Raw genomic sequence first — 25,026 nt, forward strand, 5'->3', positions numbered from 1 at the left:
CACACACACACACACAGAAGCTCACTTTACAGAAGCTTATAATTATGAAGAAACCACCTAGAAATGGGCAAGGGGCTCATTTTTAAAAAGAAACATGCATTTCGGGGCTCCTGGGTGGCTCAGTCGGTTAAGTGTCCAACTTCTACTCGGGTCATGATCTCATGGCTCGTGGGTTTGAGCCCTGCGTTGGGCTCTCTGCTGACATTTCAGAGCCTGGAACCTGCTTCTGATTCTGTCCGCCTCTCTGTCTCTGCCCCTCCCCTGCTCATGCTGTGTCTCTCTCTGTCTCTCAAAACTAAATAAATGTAAAAAAAAAATAAATAAATAAAAAAGAAACATACATTTCATGCACACATACAATTTTTAGAAAACTTCTTCATTCTGCCAGAGAGGAAGAATGAAACTTGTAAAGCCAAGAAAGGAAACTTGTAGAGCCAAGAAAGTTTTGGGCTCTACATCAAAAGATTGTGAACCTGAACAGCCTCACTTCTCACATAGTTTGGCTAATTGAAGGAGGGCGGCAAAGTACCCACCTCAGCCAAAATGTTTGCTTTTTGACCTAAGTTATTTGATTCTCAATGTTGTGCCTCACACGTTTACAAGAAAAAAAAAAAAGGATTTAAAAGATCTTACTTATGTAAAGACCAAATTTTTCTTTTTTTAAATATATTTTTAAAATTTTTTCATGTTTATTTATATTTGAGAGAGAGAGAGAGAAAGAGCCTGAGCAGGATAGGGGCAGAGAGACAGAGGCAGAATCCAAAGCAGGCTCCAGGCTCCGAGCTGTCAGCACAGAGGCCGATGCAGGGCTAGAACTCAGAGCAGTGAGATCATGACCTGAGCTGAAGTTGGTCACTTAACCAACTGAGCCACCCAGGTGCCCTTTTAAAAAAATTTTTTATTGCTTATTTATTTATCAGAGAGAGAGAAACAAAGAGAGTCAGAGGACAAGTGGGGGAGGGGCAGAGAGAGAGAGAGACACAGAATCTGAAGTAGGCTCCAGGTTCCAAGCTGTCAGCACAGAGCCCAGCATAGGGCTCAAACCCATGAACCATAAGATCATGACCTGAGCTGAACTCAGATGCTTAACTGACTGAGCCACCCAGGTGCCCCAAGACTGCATTTTTCAAAGTGCTTTCACAGCATTTTGGCCTGTGTAAAGATACTCATGTCAAACAATTCCTCAGAATTATATAGAATTACAATATGATCCAGCAATTTCAGTCATGGATTTATATCTGAAAGGGAAAGTAGGGACTCAAGCAAATATTTGTATACTTGTGTTCTTAGAAGCATCATTCACAGTAGCCAAAAGGTGAAAACAGTCCAGCAACCCAAGAGTCACTGACAGATGAATGCGCACACAAAATGTGGTATATACATACAGTGGAATGTTACTCGACCTTAAAAAGGAAGGCAATTCTGACATATGCTACTAAATGGATGAATCTTGAAGATATTATACTAGGTGAAATAAGCAGTCACAAAAAGACAAATACTATATGACTCTAGTTATAAGAAATCTATGTATCTATAGTAGTCACATTCATAGAGACAGGAAGTAGAAGGGTGGTTGTCAGGAGCTGAGGGAGGAAGAAACAGGGAGCTATTGTTTAATGGGTGTGGAGGTTCAGTTTGGGAAGATGTAACAGTTCTGGAGATAGATGGTGATGATAGTTGCACAACAATGTGAATGTACTTAATGTCACTTTAAAATGGTGAAAATGAGGGGCACCTGGGTGGCTCAGTCAGTTAAGCATTGGACTTCAGCTCGGGTAATGATCTCATGATTTGTGAGTTTGAGCCAAGCTCCACATAGGGTGAGCCTGAGCCCTCTTTTGGGTGAGCTCAAGCCACACTCATGTGAGCCCCATTTCTCTCTCTGTCCCTCTCTCACTTGCACCCTCTCTCTCAAATAAATAAATAAATTAATTAATTAAATTACATAAAATGGTAAACATGAAAAAAAAAGGGGGGGGTGGGGTAGCACACCTGGCTAGCTCAATCAGTAAAGCATGCAACTCCTCATTTCAGGGTTGTGAGTTCAAGCCCCACATCGGGTGTAGAGATTACTTAAAAAATAAATAAATAAAATGTTTAAAATGAATAGTAAATAAATAATTAAAATGGCAAATTTTATGTTAGGTCTATTCTACCACAATAAAAAATCATATTCATGTCAGCTTCAGTTCATAAGGAAGATGATTACTGCCATTTATGTAGAACACAGATCAAATTTGTTAAATATACTGACATCACAAACAGGTCTTTTAACATTTTTTAACATCCATCCAATTTTGAAAGAAAGAGCATGAGCGGGGTAGGGGCAGAAGAGAGAGGGAGACACACAATCTGAAGCAGGCTCCAGGCTCTGAGCTGTCAGCACAGAGGCCGATGCAGGGCTCAAACTCAGAGCAGTGAGATCATGACCTGAGCTGAAGTTGGGCACTTAACCGACTGAGCCACCCAGGTGCCCCACAAAGTGGTCTTTTAAAAGACAGACTCATTTTCTCAGTCTAATTTTTTAATAATCCAAACAAAATGTACTGTTGTGGTAACCACATTTGTTGCAATGTATAAACTCAATTTGCTCCTTTTTTTGTGCCACCAGGAAAACCAAGAGGATCTAGGCTTGTGGGAGGAGAAATTCGGAAAATTTGTGGATGTCAAAGTTAATGGTAAAATTGAAACTTGTGTAGTATTAAAGCAGATCTTGCCAAAATCACTAAATGTTGCTACCTATAAGTCCCTTGAGCTCTGGCACCTAAAGAAGTGATTTCTGTAAGGGGAACAGAAATGTCAGATTTGGGTCCTTTATTGTTCAATGTTTATCAACAGAGAAATAGTGAGTATGTACCTTCAGTGGTCTCATGTTAAGGGCCTAGGTCAGCACACTGCTGGTACTACTCAGTATACAGACAGCCGCAAATCCCACATTCTATTTTTATGAGAGTCAAGTGATGAGAAACAAAATTCTAAAGCTCATTAGCTCCAATATTCCAAGCCATTGGTTCTCAACCTTTTCCAAGCCTCCCCATCATTCACACAAGTATCACATACCCATCTGTGAAATTTCTCACTAGACTTAGGGATAGTATGTGTGTGGTGGGGAGTGAAAAGTTTGTCTCTTTTGGATATATGGTTCAGATACTTGGAGCTTATATAGTTGGAAGAAATACTCACTTTCCTCCTTCCTCCTTCCTACCCAGTAGGATAACAGATCCTCCCTAACTCCTTGAGAATTGCTGTTCTAGCATCTGTATCTATAACTTAGTATAATGATCAGGGCTGACAATGTGTCCAAAGTTTATAAGTAGGGGGGCCATCAGGCTTTCCTTTCTGTAACATCATAATGTTTTTTACCTTCACTATAGCACCCCCTTTCCATAAATTCCTTTAAGTAAGGACCATTTGATGTCAAATACTTTTACCTAAGAGTGAATTTAAGTCTGTTATCTCTCCTAGTTACTTGCATTTTTCCCATATTTCTAAAATAATTGTTAAATAAAGGACCTTGTCTTTGGTTAAAAACAAAACCAAAAACGTATCTACAGTCATAGGGAAGGGATATTTTGAGGAGCCAGGGAAGATCCTCCTGATGGTCTTGGCATTATAGTCCCTGTATGCAGTAAGAATAAATGATCAGGCAGAAGACATCCAGTCTTTCATCTAGTGAAGATTAAAATTGCTCAGTATCCTTTGTTTCCTAATGCAAAGAAGCATGAAGTACATTTTAGGAAATTTTAGATTAGAAAAAAAAATCTAAAACTTCATAGGTATGCCTTACAGATCGAAAGAATATTTACTGTAAATGAGAACACAGAGAGCTTCAAGCATATAGCTAAGGAAGCACTAACAAGTGACCAGAACTTTGCCTTGTGCATGTTTGTATCCCCACAGTACCTAAATGTAACATCTTACAGAAAGGGCACACCATGATTTACTGATTGATCAGGGCAAGTTCAGGTCTCTCAATCCCTAGTCTAGTCATCTTGCTACACTCATAAGTAACTGAGTTTCCTTAAATGATTGTCCCATTAAGAAGCAAAATTCTATATCCTGGTCCCTACAGGCCCTGCCTCCATTGGTTTGGATTTCTCCTTGCACGGATTTGAGCATCTTTATGGGATCCCACAACATGCAGAATCACACCAACTTAAAAATACTGGGTAAAGTGAAAACAAAAATTCTTATAGGATGCTCTGGTTTCTGGACTGTAAGAGGTTTTTTTTTTTTTTTAAATGTTTATTTATTTTTGAAGGAGAGAGAGATAGAGCATGAGCGGGGGAAGAGTAGAGAGAGAGGGAGACACAGAATCCGAAGCAGGCTCCAGGCTCTGAACTGTCAGCACAGAGCCCAACGCGGGGCTCGAACCCACAAACTGAGATCATGCCCTGAGCCAAAGTCAGATGCTTAATCAACTGAGCCACTCAGGCACCCCTGGACTGTAAAAGTTTGAAGGGAAAATATGTGAGATGTCTGAGCCTGAGCCAATATGTGCCTGGTCTTGTCCTCCTTGAGCAGTGGTTTTCCATTTTTATCTTATTTTTGGCAAAAAATTGAGAACTATAAAACTGTAATTCTGAACCTAAAAATATGCAGAGGAAGTAAGAATATGGAACTATTGTGGTTGAAGCAGGAGAGAGAGCTTCATCATACCACCTCCCTAGGTTTTGCTTTCACCTCTCTAGGCTTTTCTGCGGAACCTGGGGAGAATACAGGGTGAAAATCACTGACCTAGAAAAAGGTGTTTACCAACCTCTGAGCCAGAGAATGAGACATTGTGGCATCTTGTGGCCCTTGGGTGGCTCAGTCAGTTGAGCGTCCAGCTTCGGCTCACGTCACGATCTCATGGTTCATGAGTGCAAGCCCCTCACATCAGGCCTGCTTTGGCTCCTCTGTCCTCCCCCCTCTCTCTCGCCCTCCCCTGCTTGTGCTCTCTTCTCTCTCAAAAATAATAAAACATTAAAAAACAAGAAAAATTGTGGCATCTCATGTCACCTTTGATTCCCTTAGGGGGATCATTTCAGACTAACACTATTGACAAGTAAATGCCAAAGACATCAGACTAAGGAAGCAAAACCAAAGAGAAACAGTCTGATCAAGGGTTCAGATGCCGTTTCCACAACAGTTGGGCATGGTAACAAGTGAATTAGAAACTATGCTGCTCGCACACCAAGCCAAGCTCTATGCTTCCCACCCCAATTCAGTTCCCCATCTTTCCCTACTCAGTACTGTAGAAGCATGTTAGGACACTATCTGTCATTTTGTTTTAGCAGCAGAGAAATACACAATTTGCCAATGATATTTACCGTGTGCTTCTATTGTAGAGGATTCACAGGAAATAGTCCTCACAAGAGGTATTCAGAAAAGATATCTAAGGGGTACCTGGGTGGCTCATTCGGTTAAGTAGCCAACTCTTGGTTTCGGCTCAGGTCATGATCTCACAGTTCTTGTGTTTGTTGGGATTCTCTCTCTCCCTCTCTCTGCCCCTCCCCTGCTCCTGCTCTGTCTCTCTCAAAATAAATAAACTTGAAAGAAAGAAAGAAAGAAAGAAAGAAAGAAAAAGATATCTATGAGACCATGCATGCTAGTTGTCACAGAAGGGGATGCCAAAGGAATCAAAGGAGGAGAATCACATTAACCTTGGTTGGTTAGGGAAGTAGTACGAGTAAAGCCTTGAAAGATGCATAGGACTCAAGTGTTTGCAGGGGAGAATGGAGCTATGCTATTCATTAATAATATATTTGTGATTGTAATTGATGATAGTCCCATTTTTGTTTCAGTGATGGCGATGCTTACCGTCTTTATAATCTGGATGTCTATGGATATAAAATACATGACAAAATGGGCATTTATGGTTCAGTGCCTTATCTCCTGGCCCACAAACCAGGCAGGACTCTAGGCATTTTTTGGCTGAATGCCTCAGAAACGCTAGTGGAGATCAATACAGAGCCTGCAGTAAAGGTGAGCTTATGGATCATGGCTGCATGTCATACTTACAAAACAAAACAAAAAAAAACTAGCATAGTCATAGCCCTGGGCTTTGTAGTGGCAATTCTCTGCCACCAAAGTCTTTGCAATATAATCAAGTGAAAGTTAACAGTATGTACCAGTTACTTACATATAGATGAGTGTTTTAAGCTAGAGGGCAAGTTTTCAGACCCTCATTCCATTCTTTTTCTAGTACACACTGACCCAGATGGGCCCCGTTGCAGCTAAACAAAAGGTCAGATCTCGAACTGATGTGCATTGGATGTCAGAGAGTGGAATCATTGATGTTTTTCTGCTGACAGGACCTACACCTTCTGATGTTTTCAAGCAGTACTCATACCTTACAGGTACAGCTTCTTGTTTCATTATATTTCTTCTATTGCATGTGTCCTAATTTTCAGTTAATATTTGTTGTACACTGTATAGAATTTATAAACAATTTGCCCAAGCTTTTCAAAAAGCAGGCATTTCTCTTCTCACCTTTATCCCATTCAGCTTGGTAAAATGTTGCACTGGGGCTAGAACTCTCCATTCTCTAATCCCTAATACTCCATCTACTTTCCTTGGAGCCTTTAAGCCCTGGGCTTTCTTTGCCTTTATCTCAGATGATCAGTGTCCCAACCTGAACTTTTTCTATGTTCTCTTCTCCATTGAAATATACCACTGGTTTTAGCACTAAAGCATTTTATCTTGAAAAGATGTAAAAGATCATCTTTGTTGATGTGAAAAAGCATTTGACAGAATTCAGCACTATTTCATGATAAAAACGCTCAGAAGGCTAGGAATAGAAGGAAAGTTCCTCAACATGATAAAAGGCATTTATGAAAACTCCACAGCTAACACCCAATTCAGTGGTGAAAGACTGCAAGCTTTCCCCAAAGATCAGAATCAAGACAAAGCTGCCCACTTTGACCATTGCTATTGAACACTGTAGTGGAAGTTTCAGCCAGAGAAGTTAGACAAGAAAAAGAAATAAAAGGTATCCAAACTGGAAAGGAAGAAGTAAAATTATTTCTATTCACAGATGATGTGATCCAACATGTTAGAAAATCCCAAAGAATAGGGGCACCTGGGTGGCTCAATCAGTTAAGTGTCTGACTTTAGCTCAGGTCACAATCTCATGGTTTTTGAGTTTCAGCCCTGCATCGGGCTCTGTGCTGAGAGCTCACAGCCTGGAGCCTGCTTCAGATTCTGTGTGTGTGTGTCTCTCTCTGCACCCTGCCCCCTGCCCTGCCTCCACTAGTGCGCTTGCTCGCGCGCTCTCTCTCTCTCTCTCTCTCTCTTAAAAATAAAAAGAAAACATTTAAAAAAAAGTTAAAAAAAAAAAATCCCAAAGAATCCACAAAAACTACCAGAGCTAATAATTTCACCAAAGTTGCAGGGTACATGATAAACACACAAAATCAGCTGTGTTTTTAAATACCAGCAATGAACAATCTAAAACAGAAATTGAGAAAACAATTCCATTTACAATAACATCCAAAAGAATAAACTACCTAGGAATAAATTTAACCAAGGAAGTGAAAGACTTGTACACTGAAAACTACAAAACATTCTTGAAAGAAATTAAACAGGCCTAAATAAATGGAAAGACATCCTATGTTCATGGATTGGAAGTCTTAATATTATCAAGATGACAGTACTACCAAAAGCAATGTACAGATTCACTTCAATCCCTACCAAAATTCTGGTAGTCATTTTTTGAAAAAGTGGGAAAGCTGATCTTCAAATTCATATGGAATTGCAAGGGGCCCCGAATAGCCAAACAATTCTGGGGTGGGGGGGTTGGGGGTGGCAGACTTATACTTCCCAGTTTCAGGCCTTACTGTAAAGTAATCCAAACAATATGGTACTGGTATAAGGATAGACACATATACCAATGGAATAGAATTGGAAGTCCAGAAATAAACCCATACATCCCTGGCCAATTGATTTCAGCAAAGGTTCAAGACCACTTACTGGGGAAAGAATAGTCTCTTAAACACGTGGTACTAGGATAAGTGGATAGACACATGCAAAAGGATGAAGTTGGAACCCTACCAAACACCATACCACACACAAAAAACTCAAAATAGATAAACAACATAAATATAAGAGCTAAAGCCGTAAAACTCTTAGAAGAAAACAGGGGCAAACCATCATGACCTTGGATTTGGCAACAGATTCTTAGAAAAGACACTAAAATCATGAGCAACAGAAAGAAATAATAAGTAAGTTTGACTTCATTAAAATTAAAAACCTTTGTGCATCAAAGAACATTATCAAGGAAGTAAAAGGCAATATACAGGATGGGGGACAATATTTGCAAATCATACATTTGTTAAGAGTCTAGTATCTAGGATATATAAAGAACCCTTACAACTGTACAACAAAAAGATAACTCAGTTCTAAAATGGGCACAGTACTTGAATAGACAGTCTCTAAAGATATACAAATGGGTTAACAAGCACATGAAAAGTTTCTCAACATCATTAGTCATTAGGAAAGTGAAAATTAAAACCACAATGAGATCCTACTCCATACCCACTATGATGGCTAAATTTTTTTTTAATAGAAAATAGTAAGTATTGGTGAGGATGTGAAGAAACTGGAACCTCATACACTGCTGTTGGGAACATAAAATGGTTCAGCTGCTGTGGAAACATTCTGGCATTTCAAAGAGCTAAACATAGCATTTAATATGTCAACTTGCCTAGGTCACAGTACCCAGATATCTGGTTAAACACTAGTCTAGATGTCACTATGAAGCTATTTTTTAGATGAGATTATCCTCTCAGTACTATTAGTTATATTGATAGACTTTGATTAAAGCAGATTACTCTCAGTAATGTGGGTGACCTTCATCCAATCAGTTGAAAACCTTAAGAGAAAAGGACTGAGGCTCTCTAAAGAGAAAGGTATCTGTCTCCAGACTGCCTTCATATGTAAGCTGCACCTTCCCTGGGTCTTTGGTCTGCCAGCTTGCCCCGTGGAATTCAGAGTTACCAGCCCCCACAGTCACATGAACCAGTTCTTAAAATCATTCACTCTGTAAGTGTAGAAATATATATATATATACATACATACATATACATACATACACACATCCTGTTGGTTCTATTCCTCTGCAGAACACCGTCTAATATCCTTTATATATATATATATATACACACACACACACATATATATATATCCCTGTATATCCTTTATATATCCCCAGCAATTCCACTCTAGATAAGTGAAAGCAAGGACTTGGAGGGACACTTGTATGCCAATGATTGCAGCACTATTCACAATAGCCAAAAGAGGGAAACAAGTACCCATCAAAGATGAATGGATAAACAAAATGTGTTAAATACATAAAATGGAATATCATTCACTAACGTAACAAGGGATGACATTCAGATACATGCTGCAGCATGGATGAACCTTCAAAACATTATTCAAATGAAATATGCCAGACATAAAGGGACAAATATTGTATGATTCTACTTACATGAAGTACCTACAATAGGCAAATTCATAAAGACAAAAAGTAGATTAGCAGTATCAGACGCTGGAGGGTAGGATGGGTATTGGAAAGCTATGGCTTAATGGTTCGAATTTCTGTCTGGGGTGATATAAAATTTTGGAAAGAGGTAGTGGTAATGTTTATACTACATTGTGAATATAATTAATGCCACTGAATTGTACACTTTAAAATGGTTAGGGGCACCTGGGTGGCGCAGTCGGTTAAGCGTCCGACTTCAACCAGGTCACGATCTCACGGTCCGTGAGTTCGAGCCCCGCGTCAGGCTCTGGGCTGATGACTCGGAGCCTGGAGCCTGTTTCCGATTCTGTGTCTCCCTCTCTCTCTGCCCCTCCCCCGTTCATGCTCTGTCTCTCTCTGTCCCAAAAATAAATAAAAAACGTTGAAAAAAAATTAAAATAAAATAAAATAGTTAAAATGACAAATTTTATGTTCTCTTTTGCCATTTTTTGTAAAATGGTAATATATTACCCCCCCCACCCCAATTGAATTGTATGCTTTCATTTGGTCAGTTGTATGGTATGTGAGTTACATCTCAATAAAGCTGTTAAAAATAAAAGAATAGTAGCATCGCTTCTGATGCATTCTCTTGCTAAAAGTTCCTGGGTCCAACCCATGTTCAAGGGAAGACGAATTTGATTCCAACTTTGGTGGGACAAACAACCAAAAATTTATGGATATGGGAAGACACACATATAGGAATAAGCACTGTCAAGGCCCACCGACAGGCCTTTTCAACATTGTTATTGGGGAGAATAAGCCTGGTTTATAGGAAGATGCTTCAAAAACAGTGGGTCTGCCACCGTGTTCAAAGAAATCCAAGTTTTAAGTTTAGAGACTACATGTTGACTCCTGATGAGGACTTAACAACATCCCCCCTTCTTCTCTCCCAATATTGTTGTATCATAATGTTTAGTTAAATCAATATTTAGTGTTTATACTTTTCAAATGCTCAAAGGTGTCAGATAATTTACCCATCCCACTTTTCTCTCTGTAACCTTCCCTCCCAGCTCTCTCTGTCCTGCCCCCATCTAGGTTGTTGCTCTCCAGGCTCCCTGCACAGCTGTCATCCTAGGACTTTTGCTTACTATTTTCTGGTGTTTATCCCCCTTCTCTTGGGTTCCATGTTTTTCTTTCTTGTGGTTTATTACCTTATTGTTTTTGGTTTTCGTTTATAGCATCTTCTGGTAGTTTCCTAAGAAAGTGCCTATGAGGTACATTTTTTGCATCTATGCAGGTATGAAAACATCTTCTTTTCTACCTTCACTCTTGATAATTTGGCTAGATTGAAAATTATTTCTTGGTGAGGGGCTTAGTGGGTTAAGCATCTGACTTTTGATTTCGGCTCAGGTCATGATCTCACAGTTTGTGAGATCAAGACCCCGCACTAATAGCATGGAGTCTGCTTGGGATCCTCTCTCTTCTCTCTTCCCCACCCCCCACATGCACACACTTTCTTTCTCTCAAAATATTCTTTTAAAAAAGAAAATAATTCTCTCTATGACCCAGAAATTGCACTACTAGGAATTTATCCAAAGGATACAAAAATGCTGATTCAAAGGGGCACATACACCCCAATGTTTGTAGCAGTGCTATCAGCAAAAGCCAAAATATGGAAAGAGACCAAATGTCCATCACCTGATGAGTGGATCAAGAAGATGTGTTATATATTTATAATGGAATACTATTCAGAGGTGAAAAAGAATGAAAGCTTGCCATTTGCAACAACATGGATGGAACTGGAGGGTATTATGCTAAGTGAAATAAGTCAGAGAAAGACAGATATAATATGATTTCACTTACATGTGGAATTTGGAAAACTCAACAAAAGAACATAGGGGAAGGGAAGGAAAAATAAGGTAAAAACAGGGAGGGAGGCAAACCATAAAAGACTCTCAAATATAGAGAATAAATTGGGGGGTGCTGGAGGGGGCTAGGTTAAATGGGTGAGAGATATTAAGGAGGGCACTTTGCAGGATAAGCACAGGGTGTTATACGTAAGAGATGAATCACTGGGTTCTACTCCTGAAGCCAAGACTACACTGTATGTTAACTTGAAAATAAATTAATAAAAAAATTATTTCTCTATTTCCTTCCATCTTCTTGCTCCAAAATCACTCTGAATTCTGTTTCCTTGTGTATGATCTGTCTTTTCCTTCTGAAATATATTCTGAAATTTCTAATACTTTGAAATTCTGGAAATTGACAATAAAATGCCTTGATATAGATCTTTTTAAAAATTTTGTTCATGTCAGTGCAGGGCTCAAACTCACTAACCGTGAGATCATGACCTGAGCTGAAATCAAGACTCAGATGCTTTAACCGACTGAACCACCCTGGCACCACAATATAAATCTTTTTTTTTTTTTTTCAAATAATCATTGTGCTGGGTATTAAATGTGAGCTCTTTCAGTCTTTAGAATTGTGTCCTTCACTTTTGGTAAACAGTCTTGGATTATTCCTTTGATAATTTCTTCCCCTCCCTTTTCTCTTTCTACAGTACAGATCTTATAATCTCCCTTATTTTCTAAGTTTTCTCAATTTTATCTTCTAGGCCTTCCATTTATGCTATATTTCTAATTTCTTCATACTCGGTCTTTTCCTCTGATTGTTCTTTATTTCCAGTGTCTTAAACTAGTCTTATTTCAGTATATTTTTTCATCTCTCTGAACATATTAATGATAGATAGTGTTTTGATGTTTACTTTGGTTCCTTGTATTGTCTCTGTTTTCTCAGAAATCCTTTTATTCTATTTTTTTTTAATTTTTGTTAATGTTTATTTATTTTTGAGAGATAGAGAGACAGAGCTTGAGGGAAAGGGGCAGAGAGAGAGGGAGACACAGAATCTGAAGCAGGCTCCAGGCTCTGAGCTGTCAGCACAGAGCCCAATGCGGGGCTCGAACTCACGAACCACGAGATCATGACCTGAACCAAAGTCAGGACGCTTAACCGACTAAGCCACCCAGGCGCCCCTCATTCTATTTCTTTATGTGGATCCTTCTAATCTTAGAGGCTTTCAATAAGGTTCTGCCTCAAAGCGCTCTAGTATTGGCGGTGGAAGGTGGGGGGGGGAATCTTCCCTCTAGGAGTTTTCGGAGAAGAGAGATGAGCTCTTCTCCTCATATTCCCCTTTCAAACACTCTGGTGAGAGCCTCCCTCACTTTGCTCAACAGTTACCACCTGTCCTCTGTCCCACACTTTCCAAAGTTTTGTTGAAATTACTCCTCTCCCATTCTTTTTGTTCTTGTGGCTTTATTCTTTTTTTTTTTTCTTTCCTTTACTCTGATTTTAGTGGGACTTTAGGAGGGAAAAGAGAAATGCAAGTGGTTGACCAGAAGTCTGCCATGTTATCAGTAAATGTTTTGATAGCAATTGATAGTTTTTCCTGCCTTTAATCCCCTTCCCTTTTAGTCAGTCTCAACACTGCTCCCTAATTTTTCTAAAACATAGGTATGCTAAGATCACATCTTGCCAAACTTTTGATGACTTCCCATAAGAAGATTTAGCATTCCTAGCCTGAACTACAGGGACCCTTACAAACTGACCCTCTCCAGTTTCGTCTTCTACTGGTCTCTCTCACAATGTAACCACCCTGGATTATTTATTTTTCCGTAAGCTTATCATGCACTCCTCTGCCTCTTTGTCTTTTCCATTCCCTGTGCCTCAATGCTCTATGCATTCTCTCTGGTAGATTCCTCCTACTTACTCTTCAAGGTCCAAAACCAAGTGTTACTACCTCTGTGAGGCCTTTTTTTTTTGTAAACATTTATTTATTTTTGAGAGAGACACAGAGAGCAAACAGGGGAGGGGCAGAGAGCAAGGGAGACACAAAATCTGAAGCAGGCTCCAGGCTCCGTGCTGTCAACACAGAGCCTGACACGGGGCTCAAACTCACAAACCGTGAGATCATGACCTGAGCCAAAGTCGGACATTCAACTCACTGAGCCACCCAGGCGCCCCTAGCCTTTCAAGTCTCCACATTTTACTGCAGGCAGTATTAACTCCTCTGTATTCCCATAATACTAGGCTGATACCTTTAACATAGCAGTTACACCTCTAAGCAGAACAGTTAATTTACGTACCTGCCTCATCAGCCAAATTATCACTTTCTTGAGGGTGAAGACAGTGTTCTCTTCTCCTTGATATTCTAAGTACCAAGCTCAGTGCTTAGACCCTGTAGACATTTAGGACATGTTTATCAAATGTGTAATTATCATTGTGGTGGTAGCTGGCTCAGTTGTCATCTTCCACTTTCAGGCACACAAGCCATGCCCCCTCTCTTCTCTCTGGGGTACCATCAGTGCCGCTGGAACTATGAGGATGAGCAGGATGTAAAAGCAGTGGATGCAGGATTTGATGAGCATGACATTCCTTATGATGTCATGTGGCTGGACATAGAGCATACCGAGGGCAAAAGGTACTTCACCTGGGACAAGAAAAGATTCCCAAATCCCAAAAGGATGCAAGAGCTGCTCAGAAACAAAAAACGTAAGGTAAAATAAGCTGACGCTTTGAAACCTTTTCATTACAAAGCATTTTTTTTATTATTTAAAACTTGCATTGGCACATTAGTGGAGAAGAGCCATCTGATAAAAAATGGCCATGAAAATTGTACCTTCAAATGTAATTGTAACTGTGATAACAGGAAAGCAATGATGGAAAGATGGTCACACCATCCGTCCCTGCCTTAGGTGTCGAGGTCCCTGCAGGACAAAGGGGCCTAGAATTCAGTCTCATTTGTTGTGGCCATCCTGTAGTGATTTGATAGATACCCCAAAAGCATGATTTGGTTCTGATGTCAACATCAATCTCGAGATTGGGGACATCACACTGACACCAAGAGGGTCTGAAAAGATTGATTAGTCACTTAGGCATTCTTGAGGGAGCAGGGCTGGCTCCCAGGCTGCTCTCAAGATGTCTTGAGAGAGCTGGGAATGAAGACATCTCAGCTTTTGTGGTGCTTGGAGGTTTGGACTGGGGTGAGGATTCCTATGCATGCTCAGGGCTTGTGTGGTTTGAACTTCCTGCTGGCGCCCAAGGAGGGAGCATTAGGGCTTTCTTTGTCAGATGTGGGCAGAAGGGTAAGGGGGAGTGGTGGGGCTAGAAAGCTCTTAACAGTCCATCAAAAATGGAGTCATATTCTTCATCATACCATTTTTTCTGCATGCTTCCCTGATGGACTCCACCTATCAATTGGCCAAAGGAAGAACTAAAATAGAAAATGGAGAGGGGAAAAAAGACACTGGAAAGTATGTAATACAGGTGTGGTGGTGGTAACAGCAATAATGAATAGAAGGAGGGAGAGGAAAAAATTGAGAGAGGAAAAGGGGGAGAACCCTAGATGTTTCATATAAATGGATCCCTGCAGTCCCTCTCCTTGAGATTAAAGTTGTCTTTTCAATCCATTCCTTTGAGCCCCAGGCCTTTCACAGGTGACCGCAGCCAATCATATTAACTCCTAATTTCCAAGTTAATAAATAGCTACCATTTGGCAAGCACTTACTATTGGCCACAGAATTTTATAGAACACAGTATTCTATCCAGTCATCACAAAATTATGAGGTAGATCTTGTTAGCCCATTTTTCAGGTGAAGAAACCGAGGCTTAGTTTTGTATTTTGCACAAAGGCACATAATAAATAAGTAGTAGGGCAAGAATCTGAACTCTGATTTGCCTGACTCCAGAACCCATGTTATTCTAAGCAACTATTTATTGAAGCCATCAGATGTTCAAAATACCGTGCTACAGCTGAAGGGAATGCAAAGATGAGCTCCTTGGGGTCTTGCAGTGAGTTGGGGGAAAGACAAGTATACAACAACCACAATGTAGGGCAATAATGTAACAGCCAAAGAAAGATCAAGGTCAGGAGGGGACTAAGAGAGAGAGAAGATTGCATCCAGCTAGATTCAAGCTGGGCTTTGTGCATTTTAGATGAGCCCTGAAGGATGACTCTCTAACTAGCTGAGAAAAGGGGAGGAAGCAGTGCAGCCAGAGGCTGAAGCACCCAGTGGTGTTTGGAAAACAGTACACAGGTTGGTTTGGCAAGAAAACCATGTGCAAGAAAAGGCATGTGCAAGGTTTAAGTAGTAGGGAATGTGACCTTATTGTAGGCTGCTTTGTATACATTTGGAGACATTAAAAGTTTTTGAATAAGAGGTTAGTATGAAGAATATGTGAAGAACACCTACCACTCAACAAACAAAAAACAAACAACCCAATTAAAAATTGGAAAAAGGACTTAATAGACATTTCTTCAAAGATATACAAATAGTCAACAAGCACGTGAAAAGATGCTTAACATCACCAGTCATTAGGAAAATGCAAACAGAACCACAATGAGATACTGCCTTATATCGTTAGGATGGCTACTATGAACAAACAGAAAGTAGCAAGTAAGGAGGTACAGAAATAGAAACACTGATAGTGGAAAATAAATGTAAAGTGTTGCAACCACTACAGAAAACAGTTTGGCAATTCCTCAAAAAGTTAAAAATACAATTACCATATGATCCACAAAACCCACTTATGGGTATATACTCAAAGGAATTGAAAGCAGGTACTTGAGCAGAAATTTATATGCCCATATTCATATCAGCACTATTCACAATAACTGAAAGTGGAAGCAATCCAAGTGTCCATCAGCAGATGACTGGGTAAACAAAATGCGGTAAATACATACAATGGAATATTATTCAGCCTTAAAAAAGAAGAGATCCCGTCACAAGCTACAACATGGATGAACCTTGCAGACACAATGCCAAGTGATATAAGGCAGTCACAAAAAAGATGAATACTGTATGATTTCATCAATCTGTAATACCTACAGCAGTCAAAATCATAGAGACGGAAAGAATAATGGCAGTTGTTGCCCAAGGCTGGACAGAGGAGGGAATTAGTTGTTTTTAATGGGTATGGAGTTTCAGTTTTACAAGACATTCTGGACATTGCACAACTCTGTGTATGTACTTGTACCCTTAAAATTGGTTAAGACGGTAAATTTTATGTTATGTGTATTTTACTACAATTAAAAGTGCTTTAAAGTTTTTGAGCAATGGAAAATTAAACTTCAGTTTGCAGAATAGATTTGAATAGATTTGAGGAAGGGTGGTGACAAGGTTGTCCTAGACAAATAAAGGGTTTTGATGCCCTGGAGTAGGAGGTGATGGTATTAGAAAGGTAGAGAGATCCTAGAGACACAGAGTTGTGATGACAGCTCTTCTCAAACCTCCTTCCTAACTATACCTGTACCATTGGGTTTGGGCTTTTTTGTTTTTAACACGCTATTCTCTTGTTTTCTTTCATGTTTGCTTTTGTCAATGTTAACTTCTAGATGTCTAGGGAGCAGGGACGACTTAATCCTCTATGTATAGCACCCAGCACCTCAGACAGAAGCTTAGTAACTGCTATTTTGAGAACACGTATTGGTTGGGAAGCAATAATTATGGAAGAGCACTGGCCTAGTTTTGATACTAATTATATTTCCATAAGCATGAAAAGTTACTGGGTTTTACCAGTATCTTAAATATTTCAATACTAGTAGTTATTTCTGAGTAAAGTTTGAACCCCAAAACTATGATGAAAAGTATAAAAACCAACATCTAACTCCTGTGAAACTGATGAGCTCGTCAAACCTCTATGTCCTGACAGCTTGTGGTCATCAGTGACCCCCACATCAAGATTGATCCTGACTACTCAGTGTATGCTGAGGCCAAAGAACAGGGCTTCTTTGTGAGGAATCACGAAGGAGGAGACTTTGAAGGGGTATGCTGGCCTGGTAAGATAGCACTTTATATACTTATTATTTCCACTTGTTTAGTCCCAGTTAATAAAGATTGCGTGGCCATCACCCTCATTTCTTATGGATGTCTTTTGCCACAGCGTAAGCACCTTTAAGAAAGTTTTCTTGGGGCGCCTGGGTGGCGCAGTCGGTTAAGCGTCCGACTTCAGCCAGGTCACGATCTCGCGGTCCGTGAGTTTGAGCCCCGCGTCAGGCTCTGGGCTGATGGCTCGGAGCCTGGAGCCTGTTTCTGATTCTGTGTCTCCCTCTCTCTCTGCCCCTCCCCCGTTCATGCTCTGTCTCTCTCTGTCCCAAAAATAAATAAACGTTGAAAAAAAAAATTAAAAAAAAAAAAAAAGTTTTCTTTTGAATCAAAAGATCCTTTTGTATCTTCCATAACATCTGGTACAGTGTCCTCTGTATACATTTCTCAGTCAATGAATGAATGAAAAAAACAAAACAAAACAGGGAAGCCTTAATAGTACTCTAAGCAAATGAAAGTAAAAAGCCAAGGGATGAGAAAAGCAGAGGAGAAAAAAAAAGAACAAGTGGCCTAGAGTCTTTCCCTGTCAATCTTTTTCGCCTTGTTAGGCCATAGTTTTGACTTCTCAGACTCCCATGAGTGACCTCAGCTGCCTCCAGCAACTCTGGATGCTTTATTTCAGAAGGTATTAATTTAAAGCCTTGGTAGAACCTCGAGGACAAAAAGGAATCACCACTCTATCCTCTCCTGGCACTCCATCACAAATCCAAGTACTGCAGAGAAACCCCATGCATCCTTCCCCCCGCCTCCCCCTGCCCACCCTTATACCACTCATGAACACTTCTTTGTTCTCTTTAAGAACAGAAGGGTCACTCCAGATTATTTGCCATGATTACTTGGGCTATCCTGGGCCATCAGTGAGGGACAGGCTCCGTCTGGATGCTTGTTCATTGGCATTCCCCTGGGCCTCTCCGGTTGGAAAGTCTAGTCCAGATTATCATTGGAGTCCAGCAATGCCTTCGTGCACTTCTTGACAGACTGCACCTCTGTATCAACTACCTTACATTTAGGGTGCCCAGTGATTACCCAACTTTGACATCTTCTCTACAACATATCTAACCATGAGGACCACTGTTTCTCACAGTCTGTCTACTCTTCTGCCTCTACAGGTCTCTCCTCTTATCTGGATTTCACCAATCCCAAGGTCAGAGAGTGGTATTCAAGTCTTTTCACTTTCTCTGCCTATCAGGTTTGTTTTTATTCTTTTGCTCTTTCCTAGTGACTTGGGAGGATGAAAGAAGGAAAAACATGATTGAATAGAGTGCTTCATTGAGTAGCTCTTGATAAGTAATCCTGGGATGAAAATGCAAGGAAGGCAACCACATTACAGACTTTGATGGTGCAAGGAGAGGTGCCATATATATTACCAAGTGCACAAAAGCTGTGATTTCTACTTCCATTATAATAGACTCTGTGACATATCAAAGTACTTAATAATATGTTAAAATTACTATATAAATTTCACATAAAACAATATTATATAGCTTATTTAAAGATGATGATAATGATATATGTGAGAATATCTTGCAAATTATAGGGGCGCCTGGGTGGCTCGGTCAGTTAAGCGTCCGACTTCTGCTCAGGTCATGATCTCGTGGTTCATGAGTTTGAGCCCCACATCAGGCTCACTGCTGTCACGCAGAGCCCACTTTGGATCCTCTGTCCCCCTCTCTCTCTGCCCCTCCTTGCTCATGCTGTCTCTTTCTCTCTCTTGAAAATAAATAAACATTAAAAAAAACAAAAGGTGTGATAAGAATTGAAATTTTTAAAGAGGTGTAATAATAAATCAATTCTTAAAATATTATAAATATAGATAAAATATATAAAAAAAGAAATATGTCAAAAACTAGAAGAAAGAACTGGAGAGGCCACTTCTAGAAAACAGTTTTCAACCCATTATGAGGATGATAATAATGATGTTTAGCATAAATTGAGTATTGCTGTGTGCCAAGCACTGTGCTAAGCACTTTATGTACATTTTACCATTTCATCTTCAGAGTAACCTCTGAGGTTGAAACTATAATGAATTCTAATCCCACAGATGAGGAAACTGACAATATGGACAAGTTTAAAACCCCACTAAGTTCGCTCATCTTAGTAAGTGGTAGACCTAAGATTTGAAGTCTGTTTGTCTCCCAAGCCCAAATCTTAACTACTAAACTCTAATTTTTTTTTTTCAATTTAAATTCGAGTTAGTTTACATATAGTGTAATAATGATTTCAGGAAAATAGAATTTGTTGGGATGAGCCCTGGGTGTTATATGTTAAGTGATGAATCACTAAGTTCTATTTTCCTGAACTCTTCTTTATCCATTCATCAGTCGATGAACATTTGGGCTTTTACAGGGCCTGGATGTTACAAGGAGCAGGACATTTAGAAAGCAATGGAATGAGCTGCCTGAAGGACTCCCTGTCATTGTAGCTATGAGTCAAGTGCTGAGAGACCAGGATTCTATAAAAGGGATTTCAACACCATGGTGACTAGATGACTCAAAAGCCCCTTCCCACCCTAAATTGAACAATTCTATGCAGAACACAAACTCTAGACCATGCTACCAAACAGGTATTTTACCTTTCAAATCTTGCAGAGTATTAGAGGGAAGGCAGAATCTTATCATGGACAGCTATAAATGCCCTTAGTTAAGAGTTTTTGGGGTGCCTGGGTGGCTCAGTCAGTTAAGTGTCTGACTCTTGATCTCGGCTCAGGTCTTGATCTCAGGGTCATGAGTTTGAGCCCTGCATTGGGCTCCATGCTGGGCATGGAGCTTATTTTTTTAAAAAAAGGTTGCAGCAGATAATGGATGTTATAGGACCTAACCTTGAACACTCACACAACCTTTCCTATAGGGGTTCTCCAGGGTAGGTGTTGAAGTGTACTTGCTGGGCAGTATTTCATATACAATACAGCACAGTATTCTTTCATTTATCAGCAAATACTTATTGGGAACCTTTTGTGGTTCAGGTACTGTTCCAGGTGTTTATGAGCAAGACTGATAAAATTCCCCACCTTGTGGACCATTTATTGTAGCATTGGAACAGAAGACAGAGCATAGATAATAAACACAATAAATAATTAAATCGAGTATGAAAGAGGAATAGGGTGGCTATCATATTAACATCATCACTATAGGAGTATTATCATGGCTGAGGAAGAAATTTACTTCTTAGGGATCTACTGACATCCTCTACATATGGAACGACATGAATGAGCCCTCTGTCTTTAGAGGACCAGAGCTAACCATGCAGAAGAATGCCATTCATCATGGCAATTGGGAGCACAGGGAACTTCACAACATCTATGGTTTTTATCAGGTAAGACATCCATAGAGAAGTCACCTGGACCCAAATGCCCTGACTTTTGGGTTGAAAGTCATTTGTAATAGCCATATTATATTGTTCATTTCTCTTTGTGGGTCTTATCAAGTTGTAGCCAATAAAGGACTTACTATTTCTCCCTTTGCACCTTTCTTTCTATAATAAACTTGATGAATTATAGATATATGAGATTAACAATAACATAGAAACATCTTCTTTGGCAGGAGTCATTAGTAAATGACATTGAATACTTAAAGACTTTTGGGGCGCCTGGGTGGCGCAGTCGGTTAAGCGTGCGACTTCAGCCAGGTCAAGATCTCACGGTCCGTGAGTTCGAGCCCCGCGTCGGGCTCTGGGCTGATGGCTCAGAGCCTGGAGCCTGTTTCCGATTCTGTGTCTCCCTCTCTCTCTGCCCCTCCCCCGTTCATGCTCTGTCTCTCTCTGTCCCAAAAATAAATAAACGTTGAAAAAAAAATTTTTTTAATAAAAAAAAAAATACTTAAAGACTTTTTTTTGAAGTAGGGTAGGCAATGTGTAAATACATAAACAAAGACAATTAAAACAAATGTTTTAAAATTTCATAAATCTTATATTCATACCAGGGGAACAAGATTTAGAACATAGATATACAATTTCAGTAAGTCTTTAAATGCAGAAAGCCTTAATTAACTACTTAGCCTTTTCATTAGAAGGTGGTAGAATTGTCTTCCATTTGCCAATCACATCCAAAACATATGTCAGTCATTTGCCCCTACTGATATCCGTAGTTCTTTGTTATTTTCATCCTGTGTTCCTATGGCTCTCCCATCAATTGATATTTTCTAGTGGGAGTTGCTGTCTATATATAGCACAGTTCAGATTATGTGTTTACTTCTTTAAAAGCCTCTTGCTATAACTGAAAACTACTTTAGAGAATTTTCTTATGTTGGCCAGGGCCAGTCACTTAACAACCTCTTTGAATCTCATTTTTTTCCATCATTGAAAATGCTCTGTCTCAGAGGGTGTTCTGTAGATTATAAGAGAAAATCTTATAAAATGCCTAACAATAGTAAGCACTGAATAATTCTATCTTATTATTTACTATTATTCCATTGCTATTTTAATCAAAGAAAATCTTCCACTCTTAATATGGGAATTTAGAGTAGTTTTATTGCATTATGAAAATTATTTGATAGATTTATTTTAATATTTTCCATTTATATTCCCACCTATTTACTTTTGCATGTCTAATAGCTTATTAGGATGTTTGCACAATGCTCTAATCTAATCATCCCTTTGAAAGTTTTCTCCTTTGCCTTTGTAGCAAATGGCTACTGCAGAAGGACTGATACAGCGATCTAAAGGAAAGGAGAGACCCTTTGTTCTTACACGTTCTTTCTTTGCCGGATCACAAAAGTATGGTAAGGCATGGTTCATATGATCAGACTTAAAAACATAAATTTGCAAACTTTTTTTTTTTTTTGTATGGTATATGGTGCTACTGTGTTGATGCCTTTTTTTCCAGTGGCCCTTCTGCAGGCCTAGGATTGTAGCAAGTGACGTTCCCGGAAGTATGCCTTTTGTCCTGTGACACAAAGTAACTCAATTTTAATAAAGTTTAGTTACTTGTTTCCCACTGAAGAAATGGCCACTTAGTTGCTGGGAGAATGACTTCAGAGTATCTCAGTTTGCTGGGATGGTCATCTCTGATTCTGTCTATTTGATTTATCTAAACCAGGGGAAATCTACTCCTTACACATTCCTTCAACCACCTGTTCCACTTAGTAATATGGCTTAAAATAGACCTGGCTGTTGCTTGTGGTCAGGTCATCTATAACTGGATTCAGTTTACTAGCTAATGCAGATCTAATTCAACTTAACCACGTTCCAGCAGGAAGGCTATTTTAAGTCCCCTGGCCTTGCATAAATAACTAAGAGCTTAGGTTCTAGTCTGAAGAGTCCAGCCTTTACTGTATCATACACATTATTAGGCCTCCTCCGCCAGCCCTGAAAACCAGCCCCTGTGGTACTCTGGAAAAGGCCACAATATTGTTATCTCAGGCAAAGATTCATGCACATAGATGCTCACCATAGCGTTAGTCCTTGAAACAGAAAAAGAAAGAAAATCCAAATAAGGGAATATTTATAAAAGCATGATATATCCATATGATAGACTATCATAAGGCTATTTAAAATGGTACCTCTTAATTGCATGAGCAAATGTTTGTGACATCATGATAAGGGGGGGGGGGACCAGAATGTTTAAATGTTGTTACAGTGTATTATCACAATTTTGTTTAAAAAATAGAGATAGCAATCTAAATCAATAAGTTTAGTACCTTGGTGATTATGAGTGATTTTTAAATTTTCTTCTTTTTACCTATCTCTATTTTCCAAATTCTCTACAAGAATCATTTTTAATCACTAAAAAATGTCAAGTATTGGGGTGCCTAGTTGGCTCGGTTGAGCGTCCCATTTTTGGTTTTGGCTAAGGTCATGATAGCACAGTTCATGAGTTCAAGCCCCGCATCAGGTTCTGAGCTGACAGATTCTCTCTCTCTCCCTCTTGGGATTCTCTCTCTCCCTCTCACCCTGCCCCTTCCCCACTCTCATGCATGCTCTCTATCAAAATAAATAAACATTTTTTTAAGTCAAGTATTTTTTTTTAATTTCTTAATGTGGATTTTATTTTTTAGAGAGAGAGAGAGAGACAGACAGAGCCCAAGCAGGGGAAGAGCAGAGAGAGAGGGAGACAAAATCCAAAGCAGGTTCCAGACTTTGAGCTGGCAGCATAGAGCCCAACTCGGGCTTCAAACTCTCAGACTGCAAGATCATGACCTGAGCCAAAGTCAGACACTTAACCGACTGAGCCTCCCAGGTGCCCCTAAAAAGTAAATTTTATGAAAATACTAATAAGAAAATGAAAATACTAATAGGTAGCAGTTAAAAAGAGATAAAAGATATGAATACTAAGTAATCTCCAATCTCTTAAATATCAGCCTACTGCCTAGTCTTCAATACTCTGTGAAACTATCAGCCCTCCCCAAAGTGTAGCAAGTGAGGCATTACAGAGAACACTACTGTATTAAGTTTTCTGCTTAGACCAATAGCCAGAGCTCACTTCTGACTAAACAACCATATGACACATGAAAATATCTGCATGCTTACAGGAACTTTCTCTCTTGACCAGAATGCCACCATGTTGATTTCACAATCATTTTGTTTCATTTGAAGTCAAGGAGAAATTACTAGAGTACCTTGAAAAAAAAAAAAATCAGTCCCTTGAAAATATTTTTCTTCACTGGCCATAGGACAACCTAAAATTTCTGTGGAAGATTAAAACAAAAATAGCTTTCAGAACTATTTTGATAGAAGATAGACAAAAATGCCTCAGGACTAATTTAGATTTAGTAAAGTAAGATTTTTTTTTCTTGTGTGAATGAATCTCTTTAGTGGTATATAATTTATCTTCACAATGTCTTATCAACTCTACAATGATCAAGAGCAGTGGCTTTAAAGTCACACTCCCTGGGCTCAAATCCTGCCTCTATCACTTAGTAACTATGTATTTTAATCCACTGTTGGCCATATTTCCTTCATCTGTAAAATGAAGTTAACTAGTGTTTACCTGATAATGTTGTGATGATTCAGTGAGCTACTACAAGCCAAATAGTATCACCTGCCTCCATCAGACCTTGATAAATGTTAACTATTGTCCTTGCTACTGTTATTATGCCTCCCTTATACAGTCTGTACCACTCCTCTTAAATTATAGAGTGGCTTTTTTGAGAGGGGGTGTAGGAATAGGCATAAAAATCAATGGAACGGAATAAAGAATCCAGAAAGAGTCCAACACCCATATGATTAATTAATTAAATAGGAACAGAGTTGCCAAGGCAATTCAATGGAAAGAGGAGTTTTTCAATAAATGGTGTCACAACACTGGGTATGGAGGTGGGGGAAGGAAAGAACCTTGACCCTTACCTCTTACCATACACAAAAATTAATTCAAAATGGAATATAGACCTTAACTATAAAAGATAAAACAAAAACTTCTAAAAGGAAACATAAAAACTCTTTGTGACTTTGAGGTAAACAAGATTTATTGGATGGAACACAGAAAGCATGAACTATAAAAGGAAAAAAATGCTAAGTCAGACTTTATCAAAATTGAAAACTTCTACCCTTTCAAAGATATTAAGAAAATGAAAGTCAGAGATGCCTGGGTGGCTTAGTAGGTAAGCTTCGACTTCAGCTCAGTTCATGATCTCACAGTTTGTGAGTTTGAATCCCACATTGGGCTCTGTGCTGACAGCTCATAGCCTGGAGCCTGCGCCAGATTCTGTGTCTCCCTCTCTCTCTGTCCCTCCCCTGCTCGTGCTCTCTCTTTCTCTCTCAAAAATAAACATT

The 25,026-nt window shown here is 39.4% G+C and overlaps 1 protein-coding gene across 9 annotated transcripts in view; it reads left to right on the forward strand.

Moving 5' to 3' along the window:
• Positions 1-25,026, forward strand: part of GANC (glucosidase alpha, neutral C) — a 76,231-nt gene that overhangs the window by 30,528 nt on the left and 20,677 nt on the right. For 7 of the 9 annotated variants that reach the window (XR_005795786.1, XM_040492386.1, XM_040492387.1 and 4 more), the window contains exons 7-15: positions 2,612-2,678; positions 4,073-4,169; positions 5,787-5,967; positions 6,188-6,341; positions 13,760-13,995; positions 17,150-17,276; positions 18,432-18,511; positions 20,491-20,634; positions 21,941-22,037. Coding sequence is in view for 7 of the 9 variants with exons in the window: in XM_040492386.1 (XP_040348320.1) it covers positions 2,612-2,678; positions 4,073-4,169; positions 5,787-5,967; positions 6,188-6,341; positions 13,760-13,995; positions 17,150-17,276; positions 18,432-18,511; positions 20,491-20,634; positions 21,941-22,037 (1,183 nt within the window). In the remaining 2 variants the exon portion in view is untranslated. Of the gene's footprint in view, positions 1-2,611; positions 2,679-4,072; positions 4,170-5,786; positions 5,968-6,187; positions 6,342-13,759; positions 13,996-17,149; positions 17,277-18,431; positions 18,512-19,668; positions 19,886-20,490; positions 20,635-21,940; positions 22,038-25,026 lie in introns of those variants that run through there. The other 2 variants (XR_005795787.1, XM_040492390.1) reach the window with 2 other exon arrangements.

Source organism: Herpailurus yagouaroundi, unplaced genomic scaffold, assembly GCF_014898765.1.
Source record: "Herpailurus yagouaroundi ecotype Mexico unplaced genomic scaffold, PumYag 184, whole genome shotgun sequence".
In the NCBI taxonomy this organism is placed as follows: Eukaryota; Metazoa; Chordata; class Mammalia; order Carnivora; family Felidae; genus Herpailurus; species Herpailurus yagouaroundi.